The following is a 23,433-nucleotide window of genomic DNA, read 5'->3' as shown; positions in this document are numbered from 1 at the left end:
CCCACAGACGTGGGTGAGCTTCAGTCACGGCAGAAATAGTTCCAGTATTATAAAGCAATTGTGATTCCTTAAGGTTTTGCATTACATAAATGTAAAATAGTATTATTAGTTCTTACAGTCATCATTTCACCATTCATACTTGAAGCAACTGATATTTCCACAAATCAGGCACTGTACAAATTCTGTCATAGTAAAACATTTATTTGTTAAAGTGATATAGATTATTCAAGATTCTACAGTCTTAAATCATGGATGGCAATGTAACATGGATTGATACAGAACTCGATGCCAGTGTAGGCTTTTCTCTTTCCTTCTTTAAAAAAAAGAAAATACTTGTAGGCCAGAAGAAAAAAAAATTTGGCTTTAAAAGAGGATGAACCATGGTCTGATAGAGCCAGTTCCACCAGCATCAGAGACTTCTGCTTCGGCTCCTGTGAACAATTTCTTCTAGGACACCAGTTCAACAATTGGCCTTTGTGAATTGAAACATGTTTAAATTTTATCCAGTAAAAATATCAGTGGCAACTTTTTTCAGGAGAGAAAGAAGTAGTGCTCTTCAGATTAACTCCAGCCTCTAAAATAGAAAGAAAGAAAGAAAGCAAGAAAGAAAGAAAGAAAAAGAAAAAAAAACAAAGAGAAAATACACATGTAATAAGATCATTGTGCTGGCAATTTAGAAGTCACTGAACTATAAGTACCTAGGCAGGAGTTTTTTGCCATAAAATACAAGATACACCCTTAAAAACTATCTAGACACGCACATCAGCTCTTAAAATGTTATTTGGTAATTTCAAATTGGTGAATATATAAAAGAGTCTCATTTTAAAAAGAAATCTAAATGTATTAAGCCTAAATAGTTATGCAAGTCCAAGGCAAATTGTGGGAAGTCATTTTCCCTTACTATGTTTTTCACATTTATATTCTCAATTAAGAAAAAATAATAATTGTATTCATTAGTGCATACCACTTAAATTTTAATAAATAATCATACTGGTTTTAAAACTATAAGCATATTAGATCACATTTGTTCGTCACACATAAAACCTAAGTGATCTCTACTTTTTAAGTATAGTCTGTTGAGAGTTTTGTATCATATTGAAATTTTATAAAATTTAATTATACATGAAATGTCAGTGAAGACTATTATTCCTCTTCATAAATTAGTTCCTCACCCACAGAACAAATAAATATGTAAAATGACAATAATGCACAAGAAAGACAATCCATAGTTAATATAATTTTGAGTAAAACAATATAAAAAATATTTAAATATCAAACAGTAAAATTTTTTCCTCTAATGTGGGTTCTCAGTATCATAGATTTAAGACATGCCTATAAATTCTATCTTTGATGGAGATGAAAAAGAATTTTTGAGAAATATATAATTTCATAAATATGAAATAGACGTAATTTTCTCCTCGCCATTCAAAAACAACTACATGTTTACAAGTTGCGGGTTATAAAATGCATGGCACAAATGAATCATGAAATATAGAAGCATATTGTATATCAAAATGCTGATGTAGAACATATTTGGAGCAGAACACACTTGATGTGATAAAGGTAGGAAAATACTGTAGAGATGTTTTATTTAAGAAAATATTTCATCTGGGGGTGCCTAGCTGGTAGAGTTGGTCCAGTGTATGACTCTTAATCTCGAGGTTCTGTGTTCAAGCCCCACATCAGGTGTAGAGATTACTTAAAAATAAAACATTTTTAAAAAAAAAGGAAAAATATTTCATCTACAGAGTTGAAGTTATTTTTGGTATAAACAATAATTTTTGAAAATTATTTAACAAAAGATTTATACAACGTTTGAACACTGTTAGTAGGTAATAGATGTAAAACCTATTTATAAAAAATAACTACCTTGGAAACTACTGAAATATAGATATCATTGTTTATCTGGAATGTTCTAAGAAAAACATTCCAAAATCACTTTAAATTACAATGGGATTATATCTAAATTCATATCTATTGGGTTCACAGTATAGCTTGCTTATTTTGGTGAAATTGGATTACGAGAATTTATTTCTGTTTGTATTTCCAATCATATGTCCCTTTTGAGAGTAAAAAGATGTAGTTGTACCATACCAAAGTTCGCAGAAGTAGTAATATAAAAACCACACAATACACTTAGAAGAAAAATAGTGGGCAGTATAACTAGTTTGATTTTAGAAATAATAAACCCTTCCAGAATAAAGAATCTATTTTAATATCAAGTTAATGATTGTATAAGCTTACATATTTTAAAGAGTTTTTGATTCACTTCCAAATTACATAAAACATTACTAACAAACTATGAAATTATGGCTTTTATAAAAGCTGTTCATTTCAAATATTAGACAATTAGCAGTTTTGGAAATTATGGTCTGAATTTGCCTACCCTGAAGTTACTACCATTATTGAAATGATCACATAATATGAAACTGAATAAAAACATATATGTAGGATATTAAAAATAACACTTTTTACTTATCAATAGGCAAACTCTTACAATGATTCCATAAAGATCTAAATATGAGCACCAAATTACAAGAGCATCACAAAGGGAAAAAAAGCAAAATAGACTATAATAATTATGTTAAAATTTTACAAGAACTAACAACAATGAATTTGAGATAGGCTCAGGATGTTTTGGTAATGGTCGTTATTTAACAGTGAAATGATATCATGCAAATATTATGGACAGATAGTCTTATTAACAGTACTACAAAGAAAAGAGGAAATTAAAGCTACCCCAATATTAGGAGAAGAAAAAATGTCCTGATTTGAATGTATTGTGGGAAAATGTTGTTACTACCCTTATTCAGAATGCAATTAAGAACTATGAATGATTTTTATCTTGTATAGTTAGGATATCTAACCAAGAAGGAAATTATTTCTAGAAGTCATTATTGACATTAGGGTTCTATTTTTTTCTTATATACTGTAACATTCAAATTAATGTCAAAAGTATGCTTTAATTATTATAAAAATAGTTAAATGGTTTCTACATATGTGCATATGTGCCTGTTCTATCATTCTTATTTTTAAAAATTTCATTTGAAGGGAATATCATAGGAAAGAAAAGTTACAGAAGCAAATATTTTATATTGGTCATTTTTACTGGGAAATAACTTTGGAGAGATATCTGGATCATCAATATACATTTGCTTTGCTGTTTTGCTCTTATTTCGTATTTTTTTCCTAAGCCTGTATTAAAATGTCACTGTTTCTTTACAATCAGCATCACTAACTTTTATTCATTTATATCTTAATACTTTCCATAAAAGAACTGAACTCTTATCACGGTTATTGCATCTGTAGCAGGAATTTTATGATAAAGTGTAAGTCGGTTAAATACCTTAATTGATACTAAACAGAACAATCAGAAGTCAAATTAATTAGAATCAGGAAGCTATTACCTTAAAGGCTGGTGCAAGCAGTTGCAGAATTAGGGGAATTTCTTGTGCATACTTAACACACACAGATACACACACACCATGGGCATATTTTGTTGGTTTGAATTTGCCAAATACTTTTAAAGAAAAGTTTACTTAAGGCATTTTCATTATAAATGCAACCAGTCAATTGTTCCTATTTTAACTTCTAAACATGGCATATCAATTGTTTTACTCTATCTGAAGTATAACAATCTTTTCAAACACAAGATTACTTTATATGTGAGTGCCAATTTACATGTAATTATCACCAGTTTTATCAATGACTCCTCTTCCCTTTGCTGTCAATTCGTCTTAGTGTGATTAGAATCCTAAAAGTTTATTATAGAAGGATCATACGTCATATACTAGTTATTTTCCATGTTCACTCTATTTCTATACATATGCAGTAAAGGTCTTAAGGGGAAAATTTGGCATAGGGTGTACTCTTGCTAATGGAAATGAAATACATGTATTAACTCTTCATCCTTGGGGAAAAATTATCTTAGCAGATACGTCAGTATGAGGAACACCTAAACCACTGACTAGATGAAACTTTTCTGTCATCCATGTACCTTCCTATTAGAGTTTGATGTTCTATGAGGGACTGTGGTATAGTTAATTTAGTATGGTTGCCATGGTTAACATTTTTGTTATATTAAAAACAAAAAATGTGTTCTAGGGTGTTTTTTGTTTGTTTCTTGCTTACTTTTACTGTATATATACATACGTAGAATTTTAATTTAAATTTTGCCTTTGGGTAGTAAACAGCATTTGTTACCATCCTGCAGGAAATGTAAACTTAAAATAAAAATTTATATCCCTTCATCTCTCTTCCTCCCCGCCCCCCACCACCCCAAAAAAGAGCTGGGAAGCTGTGAGCACCAGACATCTCTGCCAGCTCTACCTCACTCCACCCACCCAGGGTGAGCTATTGCTGAAAGCCGAGAAAGACCATGAGGAGACTAAGCTCACAGGTCAGTCTCCTTGAAGGGGCTTCACTGGATGTGTTGACAGTTATAGAAATGATAGTCTGGCTATGGCAGAAATCATTTACCACGTAAGTACCAAGACTAGTTACACTGCAGTCTCACAGTGATTTCAATCTGATAACAGAAATATAGCAAGGAGTTTTCTTTTCTCTTTTTTTTTTTTATGAGTGAATGATTATTGCCAGTAAATTCTGTTAAAATTATTCTTTGCCTGTGGATTTGTTTTTCTTGGTAACGCTTATAGGAAAAAAAAAAAAATAGCCAAAGCGGAAAAAAAGTTTCTAGGACAGTTTGTTTCATAAAGGGAACTAAAGAAAGACTCAGAATATTTTTTTTAAAGAGTGACATATTCCACATATACACATTCATTATATAAATCTAATACATGCCACACATATGTACACATGAATTCAGTTCACGTAGAAATGACAAATCACTGAAAGATTATATACTAGATAATGGTATGGTAGGTTTAACAGATATGTATTTACTTTTACATTTTTTCTAGATTTTTGAATGTTTTTGTAATTAATACTAACTACTTTAGGACAAAGAAAGTCATTATTGGAAATTTTACATACTTATCTCCTTGGCAAAACCTGTACTATCTAGAGAAATATGCAAACTCCCGAGGAAATTACTTTTATCCAAATTCGACTTCTAATAACATAGTGAAATAAATAAACACAATACTATGTAATATGTCCTGTGAAATGTAAACATTTGGGAAATTAATTCATAATTGAAAAATGACTCTTCCAATCCTTATATAACATTCAGCACCCTTCTGGATTGTGCTTCTGATAGATTAACCATCTACTTTCTAATTCCTTTCTAAAGATATTCTCTTTCAAAACAGCTAGATGTCCAAAGTTACATGATAAATGAATTTTTGGAAGCCAGAGGCGGGGGTAGAGGAGGAGAGGGGTGGTGAGGAAAGGAGGCAGAAAGAGAGGGAGAGAGTTTCAGAATGAGAAAGCAAACTGCTGGGTGCTGATGATACAACGCACCTTAACGCAGGTCAGCTGAGGACACAACATAGAACTCAGAGTATGTGCCACACACTCTGCTATTGATTGTTTCCAGTGTCATCTGTTTATTTTTTGCAACCTGGGAATGGGATCCTGAACTCACTAAAGGGATGATGCAGGAAAAAGTGTTTGATTTGGGAGTCGAATTCATTAGGGGAAACCCTGAATGATTGCCCAAGTTATTCTTCTTTAAATGCAAAATGTTAAAAAAACAAAAACAAAAACAAGGCCCTATTTTTACTACTAGAAAATAAATCAGTGGCCTTTTTTAGAACTTTTAAAAGCAGAATATTTTTTCTGTGCCAAAACTTAAGCAAATGGCTGATGCTTCCAGCTGTGTGAACAGATTGTTAAAGTGCTATTCCACTCTGGAAGCACACATTCTGATCCAATTAAAATGCAGGAATCAAATACTCATTTGAAACTTCCAAAAAGGGAAAAAAAAAAAAACCCAAAAAACAAAAAACCAAACACACAAACAAATGGAAAAAAAAAAACAGAAGAGTAATCAGTTGCTGACAAAAGAAATACCATGAATATTTCATATGTAGCCTTTTGCTCCATTTTATAGTGGCTTCATTCATTTTAGATAACCCTGAAACAGTTGTGTTCATCCACTGTCAGTAAGGTATAATGTATCATTTCAGTTCCAATTAGGATATGGGGGTCAAAGATAGGAGTTAATACATTCTTAATAAGTTACTATCTTCACACTGGGAAATATTTGTAAAAATGCACATTATATCATGGATAACTAACTACAAGAGTGACTCCAAAGTCACATTAGTATTCCCTTTATTCTTACAGTATGAATCAGAAATGTTCAGTTAACCAGAAATATGTCGAAGTTTAATAACTGGAAATCCATTTAACCGAACTGAATTTTAGTTTGTATCATTGAGCATTGAGTAAGTTCTAATGGAAAATTTCAAGGAGTTAAATAAAATTGCAAAAAACATTTAAAATTTTATTTATAACAGGATATACCCACTTAAGTGCTGAATTATGAGACAGGTAACAAAAATCTCACCTGTGTTTCCTGGACAATCTGGTCAACATTAGTCAGCAAAGCATCTGGGAATAAAATTTTCAGTGTCATAAACAAATACACAAATTCAAGTTTTAAGAAACAGACCCTAAAACTCTTCTTACTGAAATCTTGGTAAGATTTCTCTTAATAAAGATTTATCTAATTTTTTTTTAACTTACCAGTTCTTGGACTAATTGCAATTGACTTTATAATTGTCTATGACTACTTCCTGATATATACGTAGAAATTTAAAAATATTGTCCTAGTTGCTAAAGTGAGAAATTATGTAATGCAACTTTCCAGAAAGAGTTCAGGAAGAGAATCAGGCTTCTACTCATTTTTCCCTACTCAAAGTTAACATTTCAGCTAGAGTTGCATATGATTAATAATAAAAGATACACCAAGGAAGAGAATCCAAAATAGGAAACATAGCTTCACCATGTTCAACATGCAGACTATTAAATAATCATTTATGATAATCATTATTCAATAGCTCCCAAAATACTATCATGTTTTATGAAGTACCCATTTATCTTCGTGTAAAACACTAATGGTCTATATGTAAACATTCTGTCTTTACATGTCCACATGTATGTTCCAGTTGGCTGTAAGTGTTTAATACCATTACATAGCCCTGCATAACACACATTCTATTTCTTTCCAAATGTTCTCTTTTTAAACAAATACTCCTAGTCATTAAGAAGTGACACAATGATAAGAAAAAAATCAGGAAAAAGTTATTTTCAGGGTTCAGAGGTGAGTGTGAAGAGAACAGTACAAAATATTTTTTATAGAACCTCAAACACAAATATTCATAGAAATTTATAATGGCCTCTGGAGATTAGGTTTTACATTAAAACAATAATAAGACATGTTCACATTATACAGGAAAAAAATGTTTAGTAAATTACATTATGGTAGAGCCAACACAATCTATTTCATAAGCCCTCATGTTAGTTGAATAATTTATTGGACATACTCTGGAGCTGAATCACAGTATCTACCTAGTTCATGTTTCAGGCAAGATCAATCGTACATCCACTTTCCAGACACAAAATGAAAGGGACTTCATGACCTTCTCTGAATATATTTGAAAAAAATTTTTGCTAATTTTTAAAATTCATGAACAGTAAACTTCTTGAAAAGAGTGGAGGAAATTAGACAAGTTGTAGAGATCATTAGGAAGTTCAGAAAAATAAATTTCTACTAGAGAGCTTATATTCCATTTTAATCTTATAAATAAGAAGTATAGTTTGTGCAGTTGTTCTGGGATAAGTGCTCTGGTAGCCAGCCCATTTAAATATAATTTTGCTACATTAATTACAATCCATGTTGCAGGACGCAAAATTCTGATTTTAATGGATTAATGTGATAAGCATACATATTAGTATATCTATATATTAGATACATAAGTATATACTGTGTATGTGTTTTATCAAGGTTAAATTTAGATCCTAAATTTGACTTTGAAATAGCTGACAAAATCAGAAGACAATAGTACACTACTTGCTACATGGACTATTTGTAATATTTGATAAAATTGCAAATACATTAACACTATAATTTAATAAGTTAATTTCATACTTAAACAGACTCCCAGTTATATATGTCTCACTTCAGACAATACCACATTTTTAGGATGACTCCATCACAGTAATACTTTTACCATTCTTCCTCTATTAAGTGATCTTCTGTACTGCGACAAGGATTGTTTTTGTTGCAAAAAGCAAGCAAACAAACAACCCAAAACTTGACAAAACTCAATGTATTTGTAGTTCCAGCACGCACTTTTCTAGTATGGGAGGAAAAGGACTGAGTAATCTGAAAAGACAGAGCTCTGAAACTATCACAAAATTCCTGTCATACATTTTGGGTATTTTCCTTTTCTGTATGAAATTTTAAAAACAAGCTATTTCTTATCCATAAATTTAACTCAACGGACACTTAACTCACAAACATTATAAGGTAAATAATAGTAATGATAATAATAATGATTATATAATGATGATGGTTATCATCATCAACTAAGGAGGATAAGAAAAAAATCCTTTTCCCATCCAGCCTATCTCTGTGCCGAAGTCCTTTCCCCAAAATGCCACAAACACTCACAGGCAGAAGCATTCACATTCACTGTTAAAGAAGAAAGACTGGACGCTTCCTGAAACACAAGGGAAGACTGAGCAAGGGAAAGCGTAGTAGTCTTCATTCTGTTTAATATGGTAAATAGTGCTTTCTTAGCATCATAAAACAGAAGTAGGATTTTGTCACACCAAGAAGAAAATGGGTTCAGATCTTCAATCCTTGAAAAAATGTCCCATTTACCTTCTCAATTCTGTGCACAGTAAGATACTTTATGTTTTCGGCATTTTTTAGACTATTGGCATTTAAATGATTATTATTAAGCTTAGTATTGTGACTAACACGGGGGAAATAGTAACATTCAGAAACTAAGAGGCAATTGTTGTGGATTTTGTGATAATTGCTCTAGGTTTTTACTTTTAAAAATGAAATATTTAGTTTCTCCTTAGTAATAATACAAGCAAATAAAACAGTTAAAATTTAGTTTGGAAGTAAGTACCTCCTGAGTGCTTTAAATTGAAGCAGGAAACACTTCTCAAGAAAAGCTAAAAAGAGATTCCTATAGATAAGTGGAATACATTTAATTTTTTTTTATTTTTCAATTCTTATGGAGAAAGCATATATCATTCAGGTAATAGATTTATTATGTTTATAAATAGCTTATAATAATTCTCAACATATATTCTGAAACATTTTTAGTAAAATATATCTACAGAGCTCCTAAAATCAACTGTCTGAAAGCATAAAATACTTGCTATAACCTCAACCTAAGTAACTGCATTTAATAGTTTAAAAAATAATTCAGGAAATAAATTAGCCACCATGAAGGTATTACTGTATCTAATTTAAATTATTTATTTAATGCACCTCTGTTCTAATCTTTTTGTAGTGTAAAAATAAATGATATTCATCAAACCAAACTTTGTTTCCACTTAGGATTTTGAGGAAGCTTTGGATGCCTCATTATCCTTTTGTGATGTTCAGAAATTACATATATTAAATCAAAAGACTTACTTTAATAATAGTTGGGGGCATTTTTGAATTGGGGGACAATTATCCAAAAGAAACAAAAAACAACACAGGAAGATGTATAATTAAAGAGAAATGTTTAGAGCAAATATCTGCAAATACATTTTTTGTTAGTTTTCATATTGAACAACCTGAAATCACAGTGTAGAATGGCTAAAAAAAAAAAAAAAAGTAATTGAGAACAAAGAAATAAAATCAATGTATACAACCTATACATGATCAACAACAGCAAATCATATGCTTTGGATTGCATATGTATAGCTGGTTAAATGGGAAATGCAAGAAATAACAGAAAGAAAAATAGTAAGAGATAGAATTTCTTGCTTATAGTAATAAAATAGCCAGATCACAAATCTCCATTGTGCATATAATCAAAATTCTTATTACTGCACCTTCGTCTCTGGCCCCATTCATTCATTTATTTATCTATCTATTCATTCATTCACTCGAGTAACTACTGTGTTTCAGACATTATACCAGGTACCTTTAATCACCTCCAACCATCCCAACGATTTATTTTTCAGTCACTTCACACTGAAATTGCCCTGGTGGAAAAGTTTTTCATATAGTTGTAAACAAAAACATTTGACCCTCTTGATAGGCCAATCTCTCATTGTTCACTCAAAATATAAACTTTTTGAAAAGGCAGAAACATAAGGCCTTCTCAACGCTTCTAAAAACAAGTGTTCAAGCATTTGGTTAATACACCCTGAAAATAGTCTTGTAAAGCTAATAAAAATTAAATGGTTTCAATGGCTTTAGTCAAACAGAATAAATTTCACATGATTAGATGTTATAGAGTTCTAAATGTTTATAAGAAATAAGAGATATTTAATTAAAGTTTCATTTGAAACATAAGCAGGGAACTGATTTTTAAAAATACAGGCAAATGAAAAATATAAAATAAGTTAATCAGTAGCTTGGAGTACACTGTGGCCTTTATGCATGATTTCAGAGTCCCCTTGACCGTAACCTTCATAATACCAGAGATTTCTTTTTGGGGATTAATTTTTTTAAGTCTGAAAGCCTTTATATATTCTGGACTTTTTAATACCATGTAGGTAAAAACTAAGAAAGGGAAAAGTGATATGCTTTTGTCATTCAGCACCTTTTGAAGAATTATTTGAAGTTAATTAGAAATGTTAAATTGGGATCAGAGCATGATTACAGAAATTGTGTGGGAGATACACTTTGCTCTGAGTAATGCTTTTGATTTTACAAAATACAACTACACATGTAATCTCATTTATTCCTCAAAGAACTATACAACTGACCCATGAAAGCTGATTAGACTTTAGAAATGTGAAAGGCAAACATTAGAAAGGGAACTGGGGCAAAGAAGGCATTTATGAAACATCTAAGTTGGTACTAGCACATTAGATAATTTCTTTCAAGACTTGCATGGAGAATAATCTTGAACTGCTTTAATTTTACCTGCTTTTGAATGTAATCATGATAAATCATGTATAAGGTGTGCCTCTGTCAAGTTAAAATTAACTGACATTTTTATATATGCCTCTAGTAGAAGGAAATTAAACTAATGACTACCATTCCTTATCTGTGTTTTAATGTTTAAAATGATTTGTAAGAGATAATAAACTTTGTGTTTAACTTACTCTCATGGAGTATGTTATATTAATAAAATACATATCTTATTATATTATGGCTAATTTTTTGTTGTTGTTGTGCAAGGTTCTCACATGAGCCTCATTCTCAACCTCCCACTTCAAACATCAAGAAACCTCTTAATATTAACCTCCATTTACCAATCTTTAAAAAACTACCATCAAGTTGCCATAGAATGTAAGACTTTCAATGAGTAAATAGGAACATTTATCTATAGACCTTGATTTCAGTGAATGTCCAGGAATGCCATTTATCAAAAAGCAACATTATTGTCTGACTAAATTAAAAATTTTTAAATGTTTATTTCTGACAGTGACAGAGCACAAAGTGGGGAGGGGCAGAGAAAGAAGGAGAGAGAGAATTCCAAGCAGGCTCTGCACTGTCAGCACAGACCCCAACATGGGGCTCAATCCCACAAACATTGAGACCATGACCCAGGCCAAAACCAAGAGTCGGACACTTAATTGACTGAGTCACCTGGGTGCCCTTAAATTTAAACATTTTTAATGATAAATTAAGCTGCATGATTTAATGATGCACTAAGCTGCATGATATCTAATTAAATTTCATCACAGGTTTAGGTTAAAATGAATACATTTACTCTAAGAGAGGAACATTCCAATTGAGAATTATAGGCAGAAGGGAAAAATGAAATCACCATTTGGTTAATGAGCAATGCCTTTATATTGCTTATAAATGTAATAAGAATTCCATTAAAAGGATTTTTTATTTTACTTAGTGATAAACATAAACCTTCCTTTGATAAGGCAGTCTTATTTTTTTGTCTCTCTTTTTAACTTACATTAAGAAAAACATAAAATTCACTCATTCTGCAAATGTGTACCGAATGAACAAAAACACCTTCACATGCCCAGGTAGCAGCATATAAAATTGTGGCATGTGACATAAAACTGAACTAGATTTTTTTGATAAACGCAAAATCAATTGCATTTTCTTTTGCTTCCCACTATGGCTATGGCATAAAGCTATGGCATGGGTGAGAAATACCATAAGACCATTAAGGCACCTGAACCAAGAATGTTGTTTAGAAGCATACTTATGTTAACACTGTCTGGATAGACTTATTGAGTATTTTAAGTACCGTAACAACACAGAGTTGTTCTTTATAATATCTGCCTGAAAAGAAACACCATTGTCCTTGAAAAAAATATACAATCTACTCATTGAAAAATATTTATCAGCCATGAGTGAGCCTTTGTAAGAGTGGAGAAAATATCATTATTTATATAGGCAAGACATTTTTTGTCTGATGATAACCTTTATTTAGTGTTCTGCTATTGTAGAACCTGGAAGCCAGCCCTAGAATAGAAGGCACTGCTGCTCTGTCACATTTTATCCCTAACTATTTCATATATATTACCTTCATGTATTAAGCTATACCTGGAAGGTTTATACATCTTGGCTCTAGTAGCCATGTATCAGAAAAACAAAACTGGAATTTCAAATTCCAATTTCCTATGTGAGTTTTCAAATCACTTTTTCATTAAAAAGAAATACTAGGTTACACAGTGCTTTCCGATATCCACTCAGAATTTGAGAGTTGTTTTTCCACTATGCCCATCAGAACTGTGGGACTGAATTAACATGGCATTCATAGACATGCTTCTTTGAGAACACAGTCCACGTGTGTTCAGTGAGTTAATATAACAATAGTATTCCTTTACTCCTCCATTCAGGGAGTACCTGTGCCTTGCTCTGGATCTCTCAGCAGGCAAAGTGAGAAACTTACTTGGCTTTGAATGTGCTCTTTTAGATGTGGGCCCCTCTGTGACAGAATCAGGAGGTCGACTAGCTAACTGCAATGCAGTTGAGTTGTTCCTGTTAGTGTTTTGGGACTCAACATTTGTGACGGCTTCATTCTGTGGTTCGGTACTTGGCTTTGTGCCAGTCTTTCTTTTCTGCTTCTGGGACACAGAAGTGCTTGAAGTCCAGGTAGGAGGCAAAGCAGAGGTAGTGGTAGAGGAGTCCTGACTTGAACAAGTTTCCGAAGATTGTATCACATTGTCATTGGCAACTTTACAACACTGGGCATTCTCTTCATGTCCCACAGCTTGTTTGGACATGGACTGGGGCAGCGTTACACTACAGCCTTGGATTTGAGCCCCATTAGTTTGAGAGTAGACATTGCTGACCTTGGTGACCTTGTGTTGCCCGTTATTGTTGCAAACCTTATACCGGATCATTAGGATGATGATGAAAACCAGTACAGATGCTACAATTATTCCACCAATAATAATAATCATGGTGCCTCCCAAAAACTGGGACTGCATGAAGTGGCATCGCACATAATCTTGTTCCGTAGTAAACTGGATGCAACCCACGACTCTCGTGGCAGTGAGCGAAGTGATGCCATCATCATATATTGCCAAGACACACAGGTCATACATAGTTCCAGCAGCCAGGTTATTGACAAGAAAAGTTTTGCTCGTGGGAGGTATCATTCTGAGGGACAATGGAATTTGCGTTAATATAAGAAACAAAACATATAAACACACAGGTGTTATGACTTCAGTTCTGTTTCATTTCAGGATTCATTAAGATAAGCATACTTATAACAGATATGAAATATGGGGAAATGATCTAATCTTACATTTACCTAGTTAAAATGATTAAGACTCATTGTTGGATTCTGCATTATATTAATGGTGCCTGTGCCATGCCTTGACAAGCTTACTAATTACATTGCTTGGCAAAGCAGAACTCCTAATAAAAGCCACTGCTAAAAAATCATTTATGACAAATTGCTTTTGAAAGGTGTGACTGTGACATTATCTGACTACTAAACAAATCCATTTAGCACTTACAACACCTCTGTGACTAAAAGCCAATTTGAAGGAAGGGAAAACACTGACAATCACATTAGAAACCAGAATGGAAATGCATTTCAGAGTATTTATTTTCCAAATCAGTTATAAGCTGCTATGGAATGGTATCCAGTAAATCTATCTTTAATAACTAAGATAATTACTAAGATTAAAATACTTCATTTACACATTTCAGCCCTCTTCTTTTGTCTTCAACACTTGGTTCCCAGTATGTTTTTATCTATAAATGAGGTTGATGAAAATGCATGAGTAATATTATCCTAAAAACATGAAAAGGGCAATGCTGTTGACCAGAGTATAAATCCTTTGTCCTGTCCATTGTGGGCTGATGAAATTACCTTCAGAACACAGTTTCTAAAGTTTGATAAACATTACAGACATCTCTAAATTCATTATATCACAAACTCTTCTGTGGATGCTTTTTTTTTCCCACATTTTTTTTTAGTAGCAACCAGATATGACCTAAACTGAGATTTCATTTAGAAAAAAAAAATGCTTGAAACTATATGTTTTCTCTGAAAAATTTTTTAGAAAATTTTAAACCTTGGTAATAGTAATCTGTTATACAACCTAGACAATGTGTTCTAATGAACCAGGTGACTTTTAGGCCAGAGTATTTATTTCTGATTAAAATCACTATTATTTAGTAAGTGCATGATAAATACCAGGCATTACTAAGCATGTTATATATACCATAATTTTATTCTTTTTTTTTCTTGAACACCATAATTTTATTCTTACAACGATTGTATGAGGTAGGCATCATTACTATTTTATTCATGACAAGCTTTGCAGTCATGAAATTCAAGCAACTTTCTGAAGGTCATATAGAATTTACTTGTCATGGTAGGATTAAAATATTAGAATTTGGAAACTAGAAACTGACATATTGCATATATCATCTATATATATGCAATAGATAGATACATAGATATATAGAGATAGATAGATAGATAGAGGCAAGTTAATATATATATTAGCTACAGGAAGGTGAGGGACAGAGATGTACACTCTTCTTTGACAAAGGGATACATAATGGATAGCCTAGGTAAAGAGCTGCGTATGAGAAGGACAAACTACTTTATGCATGCATCATAGTCTACATGACCATACATTTAGTGATGAGAAGGATTTTAGAAACCATTTACTTTAATCTCTTGCTTTTAAAGATGGGGAAATTAAAACTGAGCCATGTAGAACTTTGCTTAGAATTGATCATATGGCTAGCTGGGCCAGTGTTGTTTTTTTCTACCAGTCCATGCTCATTTAAAAAAAAAAAAGTTCTCTCATTTCCATACATGAATGAAAATCAAATTATCTTCAAGAGTTCATCTGAGTATGTAAGAATTGAGCTGATCTCATTTCAGAAAAGGTTGAAGATATATACACACACACACACACACACACACACACACACACACATATATATATAGGTATATTTCAAAACCATGATTTTGCATCGTGTCCTAGGAGTAATAATAGTCTATCATGAGTGAAATTTATGAAGAGGTAAAAATGTATATTTCCAACTGAAAACTGGACAAGATGTGACTATAAATCAATGAGGCTGAACTTTAGAAAAACATACCAGAAAGCCTATAGTCAGATGCAAATTCTCTATCAAAGTTGTTATGAGGAGATTACATACTTAACTCTAGTGACACTTTCACTGCTCAAAATATTGATAAACTCTCTTTGGAACTGTCTTAAGAACCAGTGTACATGAAACAATACACATGCACATTATTCAATCACCCAAAAAAATCAGTCTCATTATTTTATAGTTACATCCTATTTTTGACCAAAAATGGCAATACCCATCTTGATCACCCACCTTATTCATAAGACTTGGCTCCAAATGGCTTTTGCTTGTTTCCAAAATTCAAATTCACCCTCAAAAGACGAAGATTTGCCACCACTGAGGATATTCAAAATAGTATGACGAAGGTTCTAAAGATAATTCCAAAAGTGCTTTGAGCAATGCCAGCATCATTGGGGTAATGGTATAGCCTCCCAACGTGACTTCCTTGAAGGAAAGAACACTCATGTGGATGTGTAAGTTCTGGTATGTTTTTGAATTTGTAAAATAAATCAGTCTTGTTCTCTCTCTGATAGTCACATCTCTTAGATGAGGGGAAAGAAAGTAAGTAAGCATCATATTAAATATAAATTTGAACTCTCTAAAAATAACACCATTCAAAATATTGCCCCACAGCTGATCACCTTTCACAAACCTTAGATTACACACTTTAAACAACGGAGTGCTGTAATCACAACACAGGGTAGCACTGCCAATTAAAAAAACAAATCAGTGGCACATTAACAAGCCCTACATTGAGTGCATGGTAAGTACAAAAATCTGGTTAATTTTTCTTACCTGTAAACAAGGGTGTCATCATAAGTACCATTATACTGGATTTGGAACATACGTATTCCAGGAATATTTCTTTGAAAATTAAACTTAAGTAGTGCCGTGGATGATGTCGCTTCTGCTACTACAATTTTATCTTGACTCATTTTAGGATCACCATTACTACTGCTTGCATTAGAACCTGACTTCGTAGAAGTTGAGATATCTGAAGAACCAGGATCAGGCTCGTGGATATGGTTTGTACTGTTGAGTAAGTGAGGGAGCTTAATTATATGAAGATCCACTGTTTGTGTTGCTTCCCCAGCAGGATTGGAAGCAATGCAGGTAAAAGCACCTGTATCCTTCACAGTCGTGATGAGAATATCAAGTGTTCCGTTATCATACACCAGAGATCTTGTTGCATTTGAAATAAGCTTCCCTTCAGGAGAAATCCAGTGAATTGCAGGTTCAGGGTCGCCCCTGGCTTTGCACCTCAGGGTTGCCCTTTGACCTTCCAGCACTCTCATCTCATGCGTATGACGAGTAATGAGAGGAGGTTCACATAAAAACTCTTCCTCAGGAATTGACCAAAAATAGCGGCCAGTTAAGAGTGCTGGAGAAGCACAAGTCTCTAGGTCATCTTCTCTGGACAGACGTCTCAACCACAACAATTCACAATTGCAGTGCAAAGGGTTTCCACCGAAACTTAATGCAAAAGTTGATGGGCTGATTATTCCTGAGGTTGCTAGTACCTGAGCTCGCTGAAAGAGAGGATCAGGTGGTAGCTTCTGCAATTTATTTGATGTTACATCAAGCCGAGTCATCTTGTGCAAGTGGGAGAAAGTCCCTTTGGGAATATTATCAATCATATTATGATCCAAACTAAGGGTGTGCAAGCTAACCATCTTTTCAACTGCATCCCAAGGAATCGTTTCTAAATTATTGTAGGACAGGTCCAGCTCCTCAAGGGCAAAGACATCATCAAATGCTGTAGAAGAGATTAAAGTCAGCTGATTGTTGTTCAGTATCAAATGATGGAGATTGGAAAGCCCACTGAACATATCGTTTGTAATTTTAGTCAATCTGTTGCTATTCAAATGCAATGCCCTCAAATTTCGCAAGTCAGCAAAAGCATGAGGTGTGATAAAACTTATTGTATTCCTGGATAGAGTCAGGTCCACCAAGCTGGTCATATTGGCAAAATCTTTCCTTTTAATATTTGTAACAAAATTGTCTGCCAACCGCAGCTCCACAGTTCTTCTGTCGATGTTTGGTGGAACAAATAAAAGCCCTTTCTTGGCACAAAGGGTTGCGAGATTAGGAGACAAAATCTGACAGACACAACGCTTTGGACAGATCTGAGCTCTCACTGCTATGCCAATGAAAAACAGATAAAAAAGAAATTTTTCCATTGTAGATCAGATTTAAGAGCCTGTAAGAAAAGACACAAAATGTAGTGTTAGCATCCAACCATTTCACTAATGTTCACATTCCCACTGGAATAATCCTTTGATGCAAATTGCAGTACAGAAACAATTTACTCATTTGTTTACTTAACAAACAAGTATAAAATATCTACTCTGTATTGCAGGCTACAATTGACACCAGGATAAAAAATATACCATTCATGGCCTTGTGGGATTTAAAATCAAAAGGGAAAACAAAGAAACCAACAGATTATTACAATTCTGTAAATTATGTGCTATTTTTGAAATATGTCCAGGGTGCTCCATGGACGCATAAAAAAAGTAACATTCAGCCAAGATTGGAGGGTAGGAGTCATGAAAGTTCCCCATAACCCTGAAAGAAATCTTGTCAGTTCAAAGATTAAAGATATACTTAACGATTTGCAAGCATTTCAATTTACTGAGTAGAAACAATAATAGACAATATTTGTTATTGCTAACTTTGTGGTGTATTTGAAAGTAATTAATCATTAATAAAATTTTATTCATCTTTACAAACTATCTTGAACATATTACAATTTAACTGCAAATAAAAGCTCTTATTCTAAGAAACAAAAATGCTAAAAATGCACCACAAATGCTCTGAGCTCCTTAAAATTAGAATATTTTATAATATAAAATTGGATTTTTAAAAATTTTTTTAATGTTTATTATTTTTGAGAGAGAGAGAGACAGAGAGCAAGCAAGGAAGGGGCAGAGAGCGAGAGAGAGACACAGACTCGGAAGCAGGCTCCAGGCTCTGAGCAGTCAGCACAGAGCCCCATGTGGGGCTCGAACTCACAGACCATGAGATCATGACCTGAGCTGTAGTTGGCTGCCCAACCGACTGAGCCACCCAGGCACCCCTAAAATTGGATTTTTACAGATAATTTTTGAAAAGCAGTCATCAAAATTCTTGACAGTGAGTCCCAAAAGGTACTATAATTATAATTCCATTGTTTCTTTTCTTAAAATCTTAATGCATTTATATTTATCCAAATATAATTTTAAAAATCTTGGCATTTTGACTTTCCAATTTGATCTTAAGTATTTGTTCTTGAAATTAATCATCAAAAATTTAAATACTGGGGCCCTGGGTGGTTCAATCAGCTGAAGGTCCTACTCTTGATTTCGGCTCAGGTCATAATCTCAGGGTCATGAAATCGAGCCCCACATTGGGCTGGGCATGGAGCTTGGAGCCTGCTTAAGATTCTCTCTCTCTCTCTCTCTCTCTCTCTCTCTCTCTCTCTCCCTCTGCCCCTCCCCACCTCATGCTCTCTCTCCTAAAAAAAATTAAAATACTAATACATAAGCAATTAAAAGTTCTCATAAATTATGGGTGCCTGGTTGGCTCAGTTGGTTAAGTCTCCAACTTCAGCTCAGGTCATTATCTCACAGTTAATGAGTTTAAGCTCTGTATCCAACTCTCCGCTCTCAGACACACAGCCTGCTTTGGATCCTCTGGCTCCCTTTCTTGCTGCCCCTCCCCTGTACTCGCTCTCTCTCAAAAATAAACATTAAACAAATAATAAATAAATAAATAAATAAATAAATAAATAAATAAAATTCTTGTAAATTACATGTAGTTTCAAATGTCAATGAAAATGGCTGGAGAAAACCAGTCACAATTTCTAATTAATGAATATATAAAATATGGACTTCTTCCACAAAGAGTAGACCTAGTTTCCTAAATAAAATATATTCTTATAGATTTGATTTCTTTTATACCTAGTTTATCTCCTATTTAATGTGGTTGTTATGAACAAGCACTGTCAGTCTCAACAAATGAAATGGTCTTACTCTTCTGTTTGTGACAGAATAACTAGTACTAAACTAGCCTTTCCACAAGAAGCAGCAAAAAAAAAATGTACAAAAATATATATAACCATAGTTTTCACACATTGGAAAAAAAAGCAGCACAGTATTGTGATCCTTGGGAAACGTGAACAAAAAATAAATGAACCCTACTGCTTCTCCAGAGACACTTTGTAAAGCATAGCACAGGGAGAGAAAACCAGATGACACATGAACTGAAGAGTATGGACTGGAGTGCAGAGAGTCTCTGGTGGCTTGAATTTATGAGGCGAAATACCAGGAGAAGAGAGTTATCCAAAGAAAGAACTTCAGCTATTATATAGGTAGAAACAGGGCAACAGATACTAACCATACTGAAACTCTGGCGGAGAGAGGGGAAAATGGGGAAAAAAAGTGAACAAAAACTCAGTGACCTGTGGAAAAATATTTAGAAGCCAAAAATATTAAGAAGCATATAATCAGAGTATCCGCAGAAGTCTATAAAGTAGATATAAAGGCAAAATTTTTTCACATTTGTGATAAAAGAAACAACACAGAAATCCAAGCTCAAAACAAGGAAAACTATACCAGGACACATCATAAGCAAATTGCAGGTAACCAAAGGAAAAAAAAAAATCTTAAAAGGAGTCACAGAAATAAGACACATTATAAGAAGATAAACTGAACAAAATGAAAATAATAGCTGACTCCTCACTGATTTCATTTTGGAAATAAAGCAAGATAGGAGACAACAGAAAATATATTTTAAATGTTGCAAGAAAAAAAGAAAGTCCATCAATATGGGTGGGATATATATCCATAAAAGATGAAAGTAAAATAAAAACATTTTGAGAGAAACAAACTGTAAGTTTCATTACCAGAGGAACTGTGCTGTAAGAATATATAAAGGATGTTCTCTTCAGGTTGATGGAAAATTGTATCAGATAGAATCTTGAATCTTTATAAATGGATGGAAAACAACAGAAATTGTATATCTGTGGATAGATATAAAATATTTTTGTTGTGTTTTAACCTGTTTCTAAATAGTGCTTCTGGTATGAATATTAAAAGTTACAAAATAAATGAATAAACATACAAAAAAACCCCACATCGTTTGCACCCCAGTAATCAAATAAGCTGGATAAGCTGGACATCATTTTCTTTAATAACATCATAATGCTGAGGATATAAACCTACAGTAACTATATTCCAGAAGGTGATATATTCTTGGATGAAAGGGAATAGTTCCATAGATGTCCCCTGACTTCCCCCTCTCAAACAGGAAAGTAAGTAAGAGGAACTATCTAGCATAAATTAGGGTAGGGAGAGGCCAGCCTACCTTTTTTTTTTTTTTAATTTTTATTTTTGAGAGAAAGAGAGCGTGACCGGGGCAGGGGCAAAGAGAAAGGGAGACAGAAGATCTGAAGCAGGCTCCACACTGCCAGTGTAAGGCCCGAGGTGGGGCTTGGACCCATGAACCATGAGATCATGACCTGAGCTGAAGCTGGATGCTCAACCCACAGGTACTCTGCCTGCCTGCTTTTTAAAAGTTTAACAAACTTCTTTTTAATGCTTTATTTTTCAAAACAGTTTTAGGTTTACAGCGAAAATGAGAGGGAAATACAGAGATTTCCTGTATACCAATTGCTCCCACATATGTACAGCCTCCACCATTGTCAACATCCCCCACCTGAGTGGTCATTTGCTACAATCGATGCATCTACTTCCGGCACATCATAATCACCTCTAGAGTTTATGTTAGGGTCCACTCTTGGTGTTGTACATTCTACAGGTTTAGACAAATGACAAATATCCACTATTATGGTATATACAGAGTATTTTCACTATTCTAAAAGTCCTCTGTGCTTTGCCTATTCATCTGTCCCTGGCTCATCCCTGCAACTACTGGTGTGTGTATATATATATACATATTTACTATATAGGTATATAGTAAATATATATATTTACTATCACCATAATTCTGCCTTTTCTTGAAAGTCATATAGTTGGAATTATATAGTATGTAGCTTTTTCATATTTACTTCTGTCACTTAATAACATGCCTTAATAATATGTTCCTCCATGTCTTTTCATGGCTTAATAGTTCATTTCCTTTTAGCATTGAATAATAATCTCATTGACTGCATGTCCCAACATTCACATATCCATTCAACTACTAAAGGACATTTGGTTGCTTCCAAGTGTTGGCAATTCTGAACAAAGCTGCTCTCCACATGGGTGTGGACACAAGTTTTTAACTCTTTCGTGTAAATACCGAGGAGTGTGGTTGCTGGACTGTATGGTGAGAACATGTTTAGTTTTGTAAGAAAGTGCTAGACTGGGGGTGCCTGGGTGGCTCAGTCGGTTGAGCGGCCGACTTCGGCTCAGGTCATGATCTCGTGGTCCGTGAGTTCGAGCCCCACATCGGGCTCTGTGCTGATAGCTCAGAGCCTGGAGCCTGTTTCAGATTCTGTGTCTCCCTCTCTCTGACCCTCCCCTGTTCATGCTCTGTCTCTCCCTGTCTCAAAAATAAATAAAATGTTAAGAAAAAAATTTTTTTTTAAAAGAAAGTGCTAGACTGTCTTTCAAAGTGGCTTTGCCATAATTCCCAATAGCGATATGAGACTTTCTGTTGCACCATATTCTTGCCAGCATGTCATGTTGTCAGTGATCCAGATTTTGGTCTTTCTAATAGGTGTGTATTTGCATCTCATTGTTTTCATTTGCATTTCCTTGATGATATATGATGTAGGGTATCTCCACATGTTTTGTTTGCCCTCTGTAGATCTTCTTTATTGACGTGTCTGTCAAGGTCTTTGGCTCATTTTTAAATTCTGTCTTGTTTATTATTATTGAGTTTTAAGAATTCTTTGTATATTTTGGGTAACAGTCTTTTCTTAGATGTGTCTTTTGCCAATATTTTTCCCTGTTCCTGGTTTGGCTTTGCATTCTCCTGACATTGTCTTTTCTGGAGCCAAAGTTTTTAATGTTAATAAAATCCAGCTCATCAATTATTTCTTTCATGGCTCATGCCTTCGGTGTTGTATATAAAAAAGCACCACCATACCCAAGGTCATTTAGGTTTTGTCCTATGTTATCTTTTAGGAGTTTTATAGTAGTGCATTATATGCTCTGAAGTTATTTCAGTCTGTCTCTGTTGTAGTATTACCGTAATTCAGTTCACAACAGCTTCACCTGTTTGGAGAGTGTGGCTGAGAATTTTCCTATTCAGGAAGGCAGGGGATCTTGGTTTTGGAGACCCGACTGTTTTACAGATGAATTATCTGATTTCCAAACATATGGAGACCTCAGTCAACTTTACATCTCTGCTTCCAGTTTTGTTTTTTTGGGTTTTTTTTTTTTTTTTTTTTTGGTGGCCAATGAGATCTCTTCTATCTTTGACCTCATCCCCAGTTCTTTGCTTGTGGCTGCAATTGAGCTACCTTAGATTCTATGAAGGTAGAGGTTTCCTCTAAAAAGTTTTCTGTATCTCTCCAATGCCGCCTCAGACATTGTGTTGAAAATCTACATACTGTATGGGAAGAAAAGAACTGAGCTCTCCATCCCCTCTTAGTGGTTTTATAGCTGAAAGTCCTGAGTGACTAGTTATTCTTTGTGCTCTTCAACGTCTCAGACATCATTCCTCCAAAGTTGAAAACCTGGGTTGCCTGGAAGATTCATTTCAATTTTCTTTCCCTCCCCCAAACCTCCCCATTTTTTTTCTTATCTGAAAATATAGAGTACCTAGGGAAATTGTCCCAAAGAAACAGAAAGCAGAATGGTAGTTAC

General features: G+C 33.8%; 1 protein-coding gene across 2 annotated transcripts; it reads right to left on the bottom strand.

Moving 5' to 3' along the window:
* Nucleotides 1-322: 322 nt before the first annotated feature.
* On the bottom strand, nt 323-17,817 carry LRFN5 (leucine rich repeat and fibronectin type III domain containing 5). Of its 2 annotated transcripts, XM_007073697.3 has the most exons (4): nt 16,433-17,817; nt 12,960-13,672; nt 6,476-6,519; nt 323-574 (listed from the first exon to the last, which is right to left on the bottom strand). In XM_007073697.3, exons 1-4 carry the CDS (start codon nt 17,815-17,817, stop codon nt 557-559), a joined length of 2,160 nt encoding a protein of 719 aa, XP_007073759.1. In that variant the 3' UTR covers nt 323-556. The 2 variants fall into 2 exon arrangements, with proteins under 2 accessions (XP_007073759.1, XP_042843690.1); XM_042987756.1 differs by lacking the exon at nt 12,960-13,672.
* Between the last annotated feature and the right edge of the window lie 5,616 nt (nt 17,818-23,433).

Source organism: Panthera tigris, chromosome B3, assembly GCF_018350195.1.
Source record: "Panthera tigris isolate Pti1 chromosome B3, P.tigris_Pti1_mat1.1, whole genome shotgun sequence".
Lineage (NCBI taxonomy): Eukaryota > Metazoa > Chordata > Mammalia > Carnivora > Felidae > Panthera > Panthera tigris.
The sequence above is the reverse complement of the archived record's forward strand: the minus strand, read 5'-3'. Positions and strand labels throughout refer to the sequence as shown.